The sequence below is a fragment of the Sciurus vulgaris genome, assembly GCF_902686455.1.
Source record: "Sciurus vulgaris genome assembly, chromosome: 13".
Taxonomy (NCBI): Eukaryota; Metazoa; Chordata; class Mammalia; order Rodentia; family Sciuridae; genus Sciurus; species Sciurus vulgaris.
In genome coordinates this window covers 99,768,712-99,783,253 of record NC_136474.1, presented here as the reverse complement: position 1 = coordinate 99,783,253, position 14,542 = coordinate 99,768,712, and the positions used below count along the sequence as shown (strand labels likewise).

The 14,542-nt window shown below is 39.7% G+C and overlaps 1 protein-coding gene and 1 long non-coding RNA gene across 9 annotated transcripts in view; both read right to left on the bottom strand.

Moving 5' to 3' along the window:
• The window catches only part of ATP9B (ATPase phospholipid transporting 9B (putative)), a 251,906-nt gene that overhangs the window by 116,989 nt on the left and 120,375 nt on the right, over window positions 1-14,542 (bottom strand). For all 8 annotated transcript variants that reach the window (XM_079109169.1, XM_079109170.1, XM_079109167.1 and 5 more), the window contains 2 exons: window positions 11,598-11,673; window positions 4,836-4,912 (listed from right to left, as the gene is read on the bottom strand). In XM_079109169.1, the coding sequence (XP_078965295.1) occupies window positions 4,836-4,912; window positions 11,598-11,673 (153 nt within the window). The remainder of the gene's footprint in view (window positions 1-4,835; window positions 4,913-11,597; window positions 11,674-14,542) is intronic.
• Window positions 2,247-4,828, bottom strand: LOC306643198. The gene is made up of 3 exons (XR_013758845.1): window positions 3,107-4,828; window positions 2,726-2,847; window positions 2,247-2,671 (listed from the first exon to the last, which is right to left on the bottom strand). It is a non-coding gene; the product is annotated as an uncharacterized lncRNA (long non-coding RNA).

Here is a 14,542-nt window from a genome sequence, read left to right as displayed (position 1 = left end):
AAATTTACGAAACAACTGATGAAACTAGCTGAATGCCACACATCTACCTGCTCAGCTCTAGGGTTTAGAAACGGTAAGATCTGGTCCTTAAGGACCCTCCAACTTGAGTCGGGAAGAAGGCCCATCAACCTGAGCCAAAGGGAAAGGGAGGAGTAGGAAGAGCCCTGGGCCTCTTTCCACCAGTGTGTGTGTTGAGGGGTGGTGCACAACAGCAAACAGCCTTGCCGAGACAGAGCAAGCAGACACCATGATACACGAAGGGCAGACCTTAGGGCTAGAGAGTGGGCAGAGTGTTGGCTTCAATTTGCTGCTGTCTTATGGAGCCATTTGGACCTAGTTAACAACAGCTGCCCTATCCTTGGGTCTGATCTTTTTAGGAAACTGCCTGATGAGCTTTACATCTCTGCTGGAGCCAGAGAACCAACATATTAGAAAGAGTTCATTCATTTAGCCATTCTGTATGTCAACCATTATGTGCATCATTTTTGTTTACTCTTAAAGCAATTTGATCCTAGAGAGAAACTTCTAGATGCAGGGTTACACTTGTAGTAGAAGACAAAAGACCCTACAGGCATCAATGAAGCAACAGAAGAGGAACAGAGAGGCAGAGGCAGAAGTCAGTGAAGAGGATGTGCAACCTTTAAAGAATTCTGTACTTCTGCTATATCCAGGAATACAGGGGATAAATCAACAAGCACATATTGGCTAAACCGAGTTGACCCTGGGAGAGTCCACAAGCCATCGAGGAGTATGAGATTGCTACTATGTCCCCTTGAGAGAGAAGGCCCATGGTTTTGGAGTGACTTGTCAGCAGAGTAATTTGAGCTATTAATACATATTTTTTAATGAATTAAGGAGTGGGAACTTAAAAAACAATTTTGCAAATTTGCATTGTCCTCATATTTACATACATTGTAATGAAGGTAGAAAATAAATGAAATATGAAGAGTGTGAAAGGAGGGAGGAAAATGAGGGAAGGAGAGAGTGGAAGAGACATATTGACTGACTAAATATTTTCTAGTAATCAGAGAAGCCATGTCATATTTTAAGTGGCAGTCATACAATACTATGTAATTTTCTTTTAAGAATCTGAACATTATATGTTTAAGTTACTTCTTGATGCCCACGCTAAAACTTATTCTTCCACAGAATTAATATTTTTCTTCTTTAGAAATGAAGACCCTTAATCCTTTTATGACAGCATTAATAGTACTGTTATATTGACTTCTCTCACCAGAAAAAAAAAAAAAAATCCTTTCCTTTATGATACAATCAGCCCCTTGTTTTTAATCAACATTCTTTAGGTTCTCCTCCCTGAACCCTGACCCCCAGATCCCCCAATGTCACACCCTTGTGTCACCCTGGGCCCCTGGAATTCTCTGATGCTGACTTTGCAGGCTACTCCTGCTTTTCTCCTGGCAGGCTCCTGCCAGCCTTTCCAGCTCTTCCCCAGTGCCACCCTGCACACCCACCGTCACTGCTACCCTCTCCCATGATGTTCCCTTTGTCCCTGGTTATCACTCCACTACATGGCCCCTTAAACATTACATTTTGGGGATTCCACAAGGTTCACTTGCACACGGAAGAAGCCCTGAAGAGCTGCAGTCACAGCCCTGCTGCAGGCAGGCACTTGTGCTGCTGGCTCCGTATCTCTAGTTCCTCCTGCATGGGGAGCAGGACTGTTCTTATCTGGTTTCTTGAGTATCATAGCTAAGGCCACTTAGTTGCTCTAGTCAATGAAGTGTGACCTTCAGCAGAGGCCTTCAGAGTCAGTATGTGAGGTGCTAGTTGTTCTTACCTCAGAGGCTATGATGAGCCTGAGTTAGACACACCACACACAAAAGGGACCACTGCAGTAAATCACTGTGATTTGGGTAGTTTATGATCCCAGCATGGCTTAGCCTGTCCCAACTGTAACCACTCCTTAATTCATTCAAAAATATGTATTAAGAGCTCAAATTACTCTGCTGACAAGTCACTCCAAAACTGAATTTCAGCTACCACCGTATCAATCAACCCCATGTATGAAACAGTTGTTGGGATGTCAGGGATGTCCTTGTCTCTCTGAAGAAATCCAATGAAACTCAGAAGAGTAATTCCATTTCCCCTTAGAGTACTTGCAGTTTCATTTGCACCAGCCTTCCTCAAAGTCCAAAAGTTTTGCTCGCCTCACAAGCACAAGGCGCTGGGTTCGATCCCCAGCACCCCCCACCAAAAAAAAAAAAAAAAGTCCAAAAGTTAAGTTTGCTGGTTCATTAGCCTATGGAAGAAAACTAAATGTAGTCTTCAGAAACTAATGTCTAACAAAGAGTAAACAGAAATCAAGGAGCAAACATCACACATTCCCCTTCACTCGACCTACCTCAAAATGAAAACTTTCCCTGGATTCCTTCAGTCCATTTATACAGTATGCTTGAAACCCTTTTCTGAATTTTATTCTTATAAAACTAGCATTGACCACTCAGATTTCATTAGACATACAAATTTACCTGATCACTTTCTCTCTTGGGTTATTCCTTAGTTTAAAAATGTTTTTAATTTTCAGGTATAAAAATAAATATCTCCAAATGTGCCCTGTTGCATGTGCGCCCCTCAGGGTGTCTCCAGGGAGTCGCAGCGGCCCTAAAGCACCATGCTCTTCTGGGGCTGTGGTGTGGGTGCACAACCCCACCTGAGAAGCTGCAGGGGACCAGCCTGGGGCTGTGGTGTGGGTGCACGACCCCACCTGAGAAGCTGCAGAGGGACCAGCCTGGGGCTGTGGTGTGGGTGCACGACCCCACCTGAGAAGCTGCAGAGGGACCGGCCACGGGAAGGTGCTCCAGGAGCCAGGCACTGTGGGCATGCAGACTCCTGCTGCAGTGGGAGGCCTGCCACTGACAGAGCCCTTTACACCAGGTTAAAAGCCACTACAAGGCCAAGCAAGGGTTCTGCTCCAATCCTGTGAGCACCAACAGTGCCCATGCCAACAGCATAGAAATGCAGAAGGCTACTTTCTAAAGATAGGAGAGAGGGAGAAAGGTGAGGTGGAGGAAGGCAGAGAGGGTGGCCACTGGGAGAAGTGCTAGACTATGTGGAACTGGACAGCACAGGGTACAGTACCTTGCACAAACTAGTTAGTAAGTATTTATTGACTGGAAGTGATAGGCTGAAAAATATTGGCACTCAAAACATTTCTTTCTTTAGAGTAAGAACTATATATGACATCTATTGAACATCTGTCACTTGGCAAGTTCTTTTCCAAGAGCAACGCATACATTATCTTGTTTTCAATATGTGGACACTGTCTCCATTTATAGATGAGGAAATTAAGATGAATTGTGACATGTGTCCAAGACCAAAGGGCAAGTCAGTGGCAAAACCCAGATACTCACCCAGATAGTGAAACCCCAGTGCCAGAATTCTTAAGTGTGATCATAAACTTACAAGGTCACTTAAATTACTCTGAATCAAAATTCCACGTAAAGAATACAATGAGCTAAAAACAAAAGCTATATAGAGAAAAAAAGTGATGAAATAAAGAATGGATCAAAGAAAAAACAGGAAATAAGTTAAACTGAGGTGGAATTAAAAGTTAATTAAAAGTTAATTAGAAGCAGTCTACCTTTTACGATATTAAACTTTACACTTGCTAAATTTACCTTCAAATATCATAAATATAAAGGGTGAAAAAATTAGAAAAGCACTGAACTTATACATGTACTAGAATATTCTATTTGCTTGCTTGAAAAAAAAAATCACCATGCTTCCTTGATAATGTACAATAAGTATGCATGTGATCCTGTAAATTATTAGTTAAATAATTTACTTTTAAATGTTAATTTTAACACTATCATAGAATTAGTGACTTTGATATATTTGATACTCAGAGTTACAGTATTAATCTAAAGAGATAACTTTCCCCATTATCTCAATGAGAATTTATAATGCAGCCAGCTCCTCACAGAGTAGGCTTCTGTGTACCGCAGATAGGCCATGCACAGGTGGTAAGATTTTCCTAATCTTAGAAAGGCTATATTTTCCAATGGCATTCAGCTGAAAAAAACGGCACTTATTTTATCCTAAACATGTCTTTTTAAAAGGATTATTTAATTTGTAATAAATTTCCCTAAAAGACAACCTTTGTCATTGGTTACAATGTGAGGAATGAAGCCACACAAGGGTGTTGGTTCTACTTAAACATGCAGACTGTACTCCAAGCAAAACATGAATAAAGTCAACCTTGAGGAAGAACTTGTCATCACTGTACATGGAGCACACTGTGACTCTACTGAGTAGGTGACTACTGAGAACTCACACCAACTTTGTGTTGTGATTTACTTGCACATGCTGATTGTTTGAGTAACAATTTTAGGAATACAATCAAGCAGTCTTTAAAATTAAAATTTGGTTTTCAAAATGTATCTTCTGCAGTAGAAATAAATAAAACTGCTTTAACAATATAAGCAAAATGCTACTAAAACATTAGTAAAGATCTCCTTTTTTAAAAACGTAAATCATCAACATAAAAATAAAGAATACAATTCGTAAAATAAACTGAAGATGAGAAATTGAAGACCCACCAATAACTATTAAATTACTGACAAATTATAGATCTAACAATGCAAATTCAAGACTCACATAAAACTCTGATTAGGTAAAAAAAAGTTGCATTTGCAAATTTTTAAAAAATGAGAATGGTATTTTATAAACACAGATAAATCATATCCCAAATCACCAGCACTTTTGATGTTACATATTATGCCATGTGAACGAGTTATTCGGAACAATACATACAGACTTTCTTATTGAAAGGAAAAGTAAGGTCGTTAAAGTATCTGTTCCTTAATCTAGCCTACCTTATTTTTTGGATTGGATGTGTTCATTACACTTCGAGTCTCTTTTCCAGTATAAATGACAACACCTATTACAGTACCTGCAAAAACATGAAAGTGGTTCTTATAGAGACACATGAAGGAAAGCAAAGAGATAACAGTTCTCATTAACTGTCTTGATGGAAAATACATTAGTCTATTTGATTTTATACACATTTATTCTACAATCAATTTCATTTGGTTAGTTCAAGAAAACCTAATCTCAACTTTTTAAATGGACTTAGACAATGTCAAATGATTTGCTAAACAATACAAATTCACCTACATGTAACTTTAGAAAACGCACTAACACTCTTTCCCTGCAACAGAAAGAGGGACTCTGCTGACAACCCATTGAGAGGCAATGCTCTTGACAGCTGTGTGGCTGGACTCGCCAACCAAAGGGGACAAGAGAACTGCTTCTTAAAGTGAGAGTGCTTCCACTGTACACCAAGACCAGCAGGAGCATCTGCTGGCACCTCAGATGCTTGCAACCAGAACAGCAAAAACATTTTAGAACCTGTTAACTTCTCATTTAGGAGCTATTAATCTCTTTTATTCATATCTTCAAAAGTCTGGTTTTCTAATTTTACACATAAAGAAGATATGAAAATTGTTAAACCTAAGAGAAAAGAGTAACAAAATGCCCTTATAACAGCCCATAGATTACAAAGTCTCAGGACACCCATCTCTGGACTATCTAAATTATACACCATGGAATCTCTTTTGTAGAACGATGGCTATGCATAATTTCTATTTCTAATTTTTGTCCTTAAGTATTTTAAATTTTGAAGGTGAAAAACACAATTATAGTAAGGTAATATGTATAACAGTGAAATTAACCACTGTAAAATTAACTATGATAATTACACAAAAACCCTTCAATGTCACATTAATCAAACACATGAAATTCAGTAAACTGTTAGGACCCAAGAAGCAGATATGTCATGAGCTGCTTCTTTGAGTCAATGGAGCACTAGCCACAATCTGTGACTCACAGTTGCCCCTGCAGCAGGCCAGAGAGATGAAGATGCTAACCAGGTGTCCTCGGCAGCAGTGTGTGCAGTGTGTTCAACTGTGCCTCACTGGGAAGGAAGTGGGGCTTCCATCTGTCACATCTGTGGAAGACACTGGCAGCCCAGAAGTTCCATGTGAGCTTACCTACCTGCACAAGACTATCTCTACATAATATCACCAATCCCATAAACTTCCTAGGTGAGAGGACTACACTTAATGTTCAGAAAAATGCTAAATACATAATGATGTAATAATGTAGAAAGCTTAAAAGAAACTTACATGGTTGCATCATAGGATTCTTTGAATGTTAAAAGAATAAGGTAAAATATTAAAGATGGCCTGATCAATATTTTCTTCCTATTTTACCAATTTGACTTAACCAAAATGTGAAAGTGCCACTAATGCAAACTTATGTAACAAAGAAAACTGCATAATTAATTAATTTTTTTAACAACAGCAGAATGAACATGCCTCAGAGGAGCCTTCACAATAGTCAAGCTAGAAACCTTATCCTAAGAGCCAAGGTAGATCATGAACAATGTGGATCCTAGGCTGTCACTGCAATTTACAGTATCTAAATTAAAGGTGAGAAATGACAAGACTAAAAAGCACATAGCACACATTAACAAGCCTTGAACACAATTTCTGTTGTCATACTTTTATAATTTATTTACATCTGCTAATGGTTCTTATATGTACTTTCTCATTTGATTCTTCCTAAAAATGAGTACTCACTGTGATTAACTTAAAATCCATGGTTTCCTGAGTCTCATGCTTTTTTAATTACTGAAGTGAGTACAGGAATACATGGGATATCCTCTATTCTCTTGTATTTATGGAATGGTACAGGTTAAAAGCCCCAGCAAGCCCTGTATAAAGAAATACAGGAAGCCGGGCTCGGTGGAGCACACTTGGAATTCTACTGATGGGAGGCTGAAACAAGAGGATTGGTAGCCAGCCTCAGTCAGTGAGGAACTAAGCAACTCGGTGAGACCCTGTCTCTAAATAAAATACAAAAAAGGGCTGGGGATGGAACTCAGTGGTTGAGTGCCCCTGAGTTCAATCCCCAAAACACCCCCCCAAAAAAAAAATTAAAAGGAAAGAAAAAAAAAAAAAAAAAAAAAAGAATACAAAAAAGGGACAGGCTAGCAATTCTGAAAATGAGCCACGTGAGGGCAACATGACCTGACATGCTCTTGTACTGCATCAGATAATGGAAGACCAAATGTGACAAGTACAGAATGTTTTAAGACTTCCCAGTAAATAAAATATTTAAATGGGAATTTCAAAAAACTTTATATTTTAAGAATGAAATTAAGCCCCCCTCCTCCTAGCTCCAACTTGGGAAGCTTCTATTCAGAAAGACATCAATTTGGAAATGTGTTTATTTATTAAAACCATGACCACAAAGAAATTGCTAATAGGAAGATACCAGTCACAAAGTCACTAAGGGTGGTGGTGCTATAATATTGGTAAGTATTTAGTTCAGTTTGTAGCAAGAAAACATTTTAGGAGATTTATGAGCACACTTAAACTCGAAAGCCAGTTTAATTTCCCTGATCCATAATTATATATCTCATATTGACTAGTTATTGAAAAAGTCAGTGTAAGAAGGTGCAGGTGCTGGCTGTCCCCAACAGGGGCACAAGCAAGACATGCCCACCACAGACTGGGTAGTCCCATGCTGCATGACGTGGTATATTGGTATGACTTTAAACTTCAGTGCCAACTGTCTGTCACTCAAGGGAACAGTTGATATATCAGCTATTATATGAGCCCCTTATTACATGCTATTGAGAAAATTTCACACAAAACCCTACCAACTTCTAATTAACAGAACAGTTGTACTTTAGGCAAATAACTTTCCTAATGCAAATGAAGGAAAAAAATGTTAACGAGGCCAACTTTACAGGCAAAAAGTACTCTTTATATAAATATTTAACACACATGACCACAAAACAATTCAGTAAGTCAAACTGACTAGTCTCCTGAATATTTTGAAGTATCGACCTACTGTAATACTTTCAGCTGCTATTTTTAACCAATGAGAAAATATTATGTTCAATTTGCTTATTCTCAACTAATTCCTCACAAACCCAAAATAACTTAAAGATGATTCATGTATAATTTATACACATACATACACATATACATGCAAAATATAAAACCTAGACCATTTTAACATAAGGATTGATAGCGTTAAGTACTGGATCAGAAAGATAGAATGCTTATTTAAAAATTAAATCAAATAAAGCAAAAAAATCAATATGTATATTGTTTGTATATGAAAGGCAGAGAGTACTGTCAACCAAAGTATGAAGCATGCAGATCGGCTGGATACAGTAGAAACAAGTTATCAGGACCACTGGCACCAGCCAGGAACTGACCATGATTGACAGAATCTCTCTGGTGCCTGTCTTCACAAATGCCAGGGTCCACAGTGCACCCTCATGTGGAGCCTTCACATGCTGGGCCTGACAGGGAAGCAAACAAGCATCAAAGAGAGGAGGCAAGGACACCATCTGTCATATACTGACCAAGTGCTAGTTGTGCAGTGACCTGAGGAGACAACGAACTGAACATCAGAACCTCAACAAGACCAAGCAAGGTAGGAAGGTAGGACACAGAGTAAAGAGGGAACCCACTCTTGGGTCTGGTGTCCACACAGCCAGAAGCACAGATAGGGCCACAGGACACCTGTACCAGGTTCAGGTTCCACAAAGCTGGGGACTTTCAGAGGACACATGCAGTCAAGGGTGGACTCTGCAAGGCCAGAGGCACAGAGAGGGACACACAAGCTGCACCAAGAACAGGGTCCGCAAGCCAAAGACATCAGAAGTCACAAGGACAGCAGCAAACTGGACAGAATTCTGAAGCCCACACAAAGTGCTCCAGGAGATAGCTCCAGCACAAGCAGCACCCTCCCATGTGCCCAGGACCTGCACTGCAGTCTGTTTTCTAATGTTCTCAGCCTTACCCACCTGCTCTGACCTCCTTGGCCAATTTTTGTTCCCAGCCCCACAGATCTTTGGGGTTGGATCTTCAGGCAACTTCCCACTGGGACAAGTCTTTCCACTTCAATCCTCTTAATGACCTTTGGGTCAGAGTTCATTTTGAAAATCTCGTTAAGACTGCTACTTTCACAAAACACAATAAAAGTGCATTGCCAGAACAAAATAACCAAACTAAAGAAAACATATGCACCAGTATTTCCAACATTGGTAAACTACATCCAACTGCTATTAGTTTCCAAATAATTTATTCTCAATTCACACATTTATCATGAGTAAACTGGAGAGCCCACTCTGTGCATGCTTGATGCACCATTGCAGGGGACTAAGCACCTAGAGAGGCCTGTCACACCTGACGCCCCGTTCCAGAGGACTAAGCACCTGGAAAGACTGTCTGTATACACTCAACACCCCGTTCCAGAAGACTAAGCACCTGGAGAGGCCTGTCACACCTGACGCCCGGTTCCATGGGACTGAACCTGGAGAGGCTGTCTGCACATACTCGATGCCCTGTTACAGAGGACTGGTTCCTAGAGGAGTCTGTGCACATTTGTGCCTGGTTTCAGGGCTCCACTCCTAGATAGTCCTGTTAGGGTGAACCCATCTCTGGAAGGCCCTGCTTCCTTCTAGGCCTCAGCACCTCCTACTAGAAACACACTATGTGTGGTCAGCATGACGAGCACAGAGCTCTCGAGGACCTATATGCTTTCTGGAAGAACAGTGTTCTTTGAATCAACAGGGCAACTGAGGAACATGGCAGCACAGGAAGTGCTTTGTCTTCCTTTGGTCAGCTGCTTCCTTTGGTCCTATGGGTTTGTATTTGAGTCCTTGTTCCCATTCATTCAGTTTCCGTAACAGGAAAAGAAGGGCCAAGTTTACTTTACTTAGAGCAACCTTGGGGCTGATGGTGTGGTTCAGTGGTAGAGGGCTTGTCTAGCATGCACAAAGCACTGGGTTCCACCCCCAGTATCACACCAAAAAAGAAGCCACCTTGAATTCAGTTCAGATAAAACTTTAACATGTAAGATTAAAAAGAATTATGAACTTATGATTAACTACAAAGAAGACAAGAACCTTCGGGTTATTCCTGGACATCTCAGTCTTTCAATAGGTTCTAAGGACACAGTGGTCCAGTAAAGAACTGATAGTTGATAGTTGTTCACATGATAGGCTTTTAAATATTTACATGCTTTGTGAGATTTGAAATTAAAAGAGAAATCTTGAATTTTAAATATGTCCAAACACAAAATGACATTAAAAGCATGTTAGTTACCCTTCTTCAGTGGACATTTTAAAATACTCTCTGTAAGGATCAAGTGCCCTGCAAGCTAAATGCTACTTGGCACAGAATAAGAAAGAGTCTCTGTTGCCAAAGTAAACAACTAGCAGAGACCATTCACCAAGGTCATCCAGCCTTAAGGTCACAAAAGAAAATCTGTGTTCAGGAAATTTTATGGAATGTCTTATTAGAGGCCTTTAGCTCAGGATGCTTCTCTTTCTTTGAGGAGAAGAGTCACAAATCAATACTACCTGGCGTTACTGACAAGACTCTAACATATGCTTAAACAGAAAACGCAACAAAAGATCAAATGAAATCTATTTTAAAAAGAAAATCTCTTAGTAGCTTACTGACACATAATTAAAAACAGTAAGTAATACCATGCTAAATACAGAAAAATTTGAATTTCTGATCATATAAGCCATGACCCATCTTCCAGACCTTTTGTCACGAAATATCGACATTATGCTCTGGGGGTTGATAATTCTCCTGGAAGGCAAACCTCGACTTCAGTCCTGGAGCAGGTACTGCCTGGCTCTGGCCTGACCGTCACAATGAGCCTCCAGTGCAGTCCAGGAGGAGGCTAGCAGTAACAATGCCCTCCCATGGCTGCTGGCAACACAAACCAACAAGGACAGCAGAAAGCTGGCAGGCAAGGCAGCAGGGCTTCCCTGGCTTCCACGTGCCCTCAAATAGAACCTGCAAACACCCTTCCTGTGGTGCCAGAGCCAGCACCTGGCCTGCCTTCCCCTGAGGTCTCTTCACTGAGTGCCACACTTACCTCTCTTTCTTTGCATCCTAAAAAACTAAAAGAAGATAAGGGGTAGGGCTGGGGTTGTAGCTCAGCGATAGAGCCCTTGCCCAGCCTGCATGAGGCAGTGGGTTCAATTCTCAGCACCACATACAAATAAATAAATAAAATAAAGCTTCATTGACAGCTAAAAAAAAAAATAAATTAAAAAAAAAGAAGATATGGGGTAAAAAAAAAAAAAAATCAAACACCTCACAGAACTGACACCTACTAGAATTCATATCTTCATCCTTGAATTTGTTTTAAAAACATGAAACATCACTATAAAAGTGAATCCTCTCTCATACTGTGTCCCTGGAAGGTGAACGTGCACTCCTGAAGGAGCCTACTGTACACAATGGCATACAGCAAGCCCTCCACTTGAACACAGCACTGCTAAAATCACAACTGGCTCTAAGGCACACTGAGGAGTGTATCAGAAAACACGTCAGAACACAGAACACCAACCGGGAGACGGCACCACCCTGCTGCTTCTGGCCATTACTCTTCCAAGTGCCGCGGGTGATGAGGTACACAGGCCTTACTACAGACCTACTCGGGTGGAGGCCCTAAGTATTTCAGGGAATTCTGAGAAAGCGGTTTAGAATCTTCTACTGGGAGAATTCAAACTTCAAGAAGAATTTTCTTACCTGATGCAACAATGGTGCTTGCCCACAACGTGTTTTCTATGCTGAGACTTTCATGAACAGGAGGGTCACTGTCTTCCTGTTCAGGGTCAGAAAAACAACAAAACTGGAAAATTAGCATGTTCTTTTTACTATTCCTACTTTAGATATCTACAGTGTTAGAAATGTGCCCACAACCTGGATCTAATGGAAAAGCAGTATAAAGGAACCTCAGAATACAAGTTGTAAAAAGGAAATTTGAAGGACCTACCTTTAATCATTTTTAATATTTAGCTTTAATCTAAATACCTTTTTCATAAAAGTATTATATATAAAAGTATTATATATGTGATATTGTAAGAGCAAGCTAAAATCACATCTTCAAATATGCTGCAGCAACACTCCTGGTGGTAACATCAGCATGGACTGATCATAGATGAACTCTTCTGCAAGGACAAGGGTACTGCATGCACCAGCATGAAATACGCCTGAGATAAAAACACTCCCGCAAACACCACAATACACACACAACCCAAGTCTTTTAAATTCCTTTTAAAAACGCTGTTGTTATGTTGGATGTTTTCATTTCTTACACATTTTTATTGGTGCATTATATTATACATAATGATGGTACTTGTTGTTACATGTTCATACATGAATTGCTGTATATTTTTCATTAAACAAAATTCAAATATGTTGTATGTTGCTGTGTGTATAGCTATCAGTCATACATCAATATCGCAACAGCTGTACCTTCAGTCTAGTTTTATCATTATCTTCTTAATGTTCATATCCAGAGAGAACACTTAGAACTTAAAATCTGAGAATTTTTCTCTTAAACTAAAGTCATAGTTTGATGTGTATATACACATATATTGATGTGTATATAGCTCAATATATATTTGATAATATATCAAGATATATTTTAATATAACAAGGAAACCAAATGTGGGAAGGAAGAAATGAAAACATTTTCCAGGACCTGGATCCCAATAGTGTGCCTGGGCTGGGAATCACTCAGATCTGGATCCCGACAGTCAGCATGCCTAGGTTAGCAGCTAGCTATGAAGAGTAAAGCTGTAGCCTTTTGGCCAAACACTCCCGGGTCAGCCACAGACCAGTGTGCTGAGGGCAAACACCAAGGTGGGCAGACGAGGCATGTGGAAACAAAGAGAATGCAGTCTCCTCTGTGTGGGACCAAGCTGGGTCTGGAAAGCAGAGCACGGCAGATGCACTGAGGAAGAGCCATCTTCAGCATACCCGCTCCAGTGTGACCAGTCTCTGCCTCATTAGCTGCAAGTACTTTTAATTTTGCAGGCCCCAGGAACTATGTTTTTCAATAAAATTTTATCAAGTAAAATATGCTGCATTTAGTAGTTACATCTTGTGAAAACTACTGATAATTATTAAGTGGCATTGATAGGCAAAATACTAAACACAAAGTGTCTTAAGTGTAAAAATGGAGGTTAATATAATAAAAATAAAAATACTATAAAAGTTCTTGAAAAGTCAAAGAATATTTGTGTTTATGTTTGGATGACAGCTATAAGAATTTTTACACTGTAACCACTTTACTTTTATATAATCTTGTAGCAATGGTGATATGTTTACAAATTTCTGTATCTATCTGGATGAAACTGAGCTCTTTGCAGAGTACCTCACACATCATCATTAGCCTTTAAAAGGCACAAGAATATTCAATTACTCTGCTTCACATTTTCCAAAATGTTCTTCTTACTTCCACAGACAATGCCAGGCAGGGAGTTGTTGATTGTTCCCATGTTTATAACTGAAGTAGCTCTTCCAGGTAGATACAAAAATTGTCTAACTCAAAAATAAGTAATCGAAGAAACTGAGTTTTCCCTTTGACTCTTATGCTTTTGTAGAACAACAACAACACAAAAAAATCATTTAGAAAAGAGGAACAAGTTGCCTCAACAGATGAGCTTATTCTGTACTTGATGCATGTCTGAAATGAAATGACCAGGTTCCAAAACATTTACACAGATACAGTTCTAATAAATGCTGCAGGAAAAAGAGAAATCTAAACGTCCTCACTCCAATTTCTTAAACACAGTTGACACTGCATACCCTTTAATTCTATAGACAAGAGTAGAGCTGTTCCAGGAGTCCCAGCAAGAGAGTATAATTGGCATGAAGAGGTCAAGTGCTGATTTGCAACCTTATCATTTAAAGTACAAAACAAAAATTTCTCTAAACGTATTCTGAGTTATCTGCATTTCACCATAGCAATTTACATGTCAATTTATCACCTAGGACTACAGACTAAATCACTATGGGGCTGAGCTCTACCTTTGCCCACAGAACAGGCACTCAAATTTACCCAATAAGTCAGTAAATGAAAGACTCTCAAAATTCTCTTGCCAATTCCCACAGGCATTGAGTGTCCACACATGCATGGCAGCACACAGGGGTCAGTGCTGGCCACTAAGTTGTGCTGCCTCGCTGTGTTCTCTTAGGGTCCCCCTTGGTCCATGGCACCTGCAGCTGCCATCTTCAATGTAGCAACCTGGCACAAATGCATACAACTCCACTTACTTAACTCTTTCTAACGCTTCCCTTAATAAAAATTTAAAATTATTCACATATGCTCACCATTTATCTTCCCCTTATGTTGATCTCCAAGAGAAAAAAAGGGCCTTAAAATATACAAAAAATGTATAAGGCTTTCTGAACTGCAAATAAAAGGTATTATACAATTCAGTTTTAGCTATTAATCAATGCCACCATTGCTTTTCAGTAACCATTTCACTGTGTGAATGGTTCTGTCCATTCTAACATGCGGTAGCCTGAAGAACACATGTAGTATCTACGCATTTCTTTCCAACTCTAACAGCAGTGACGGACTTTAAACATTTGTCTAATAAAGAAAATTATTATTATCACTACTTTCTGTAGTGGGGAATAAAAATGGGGCAGATAGGAAAGAAATTTACTCTATTAACTTT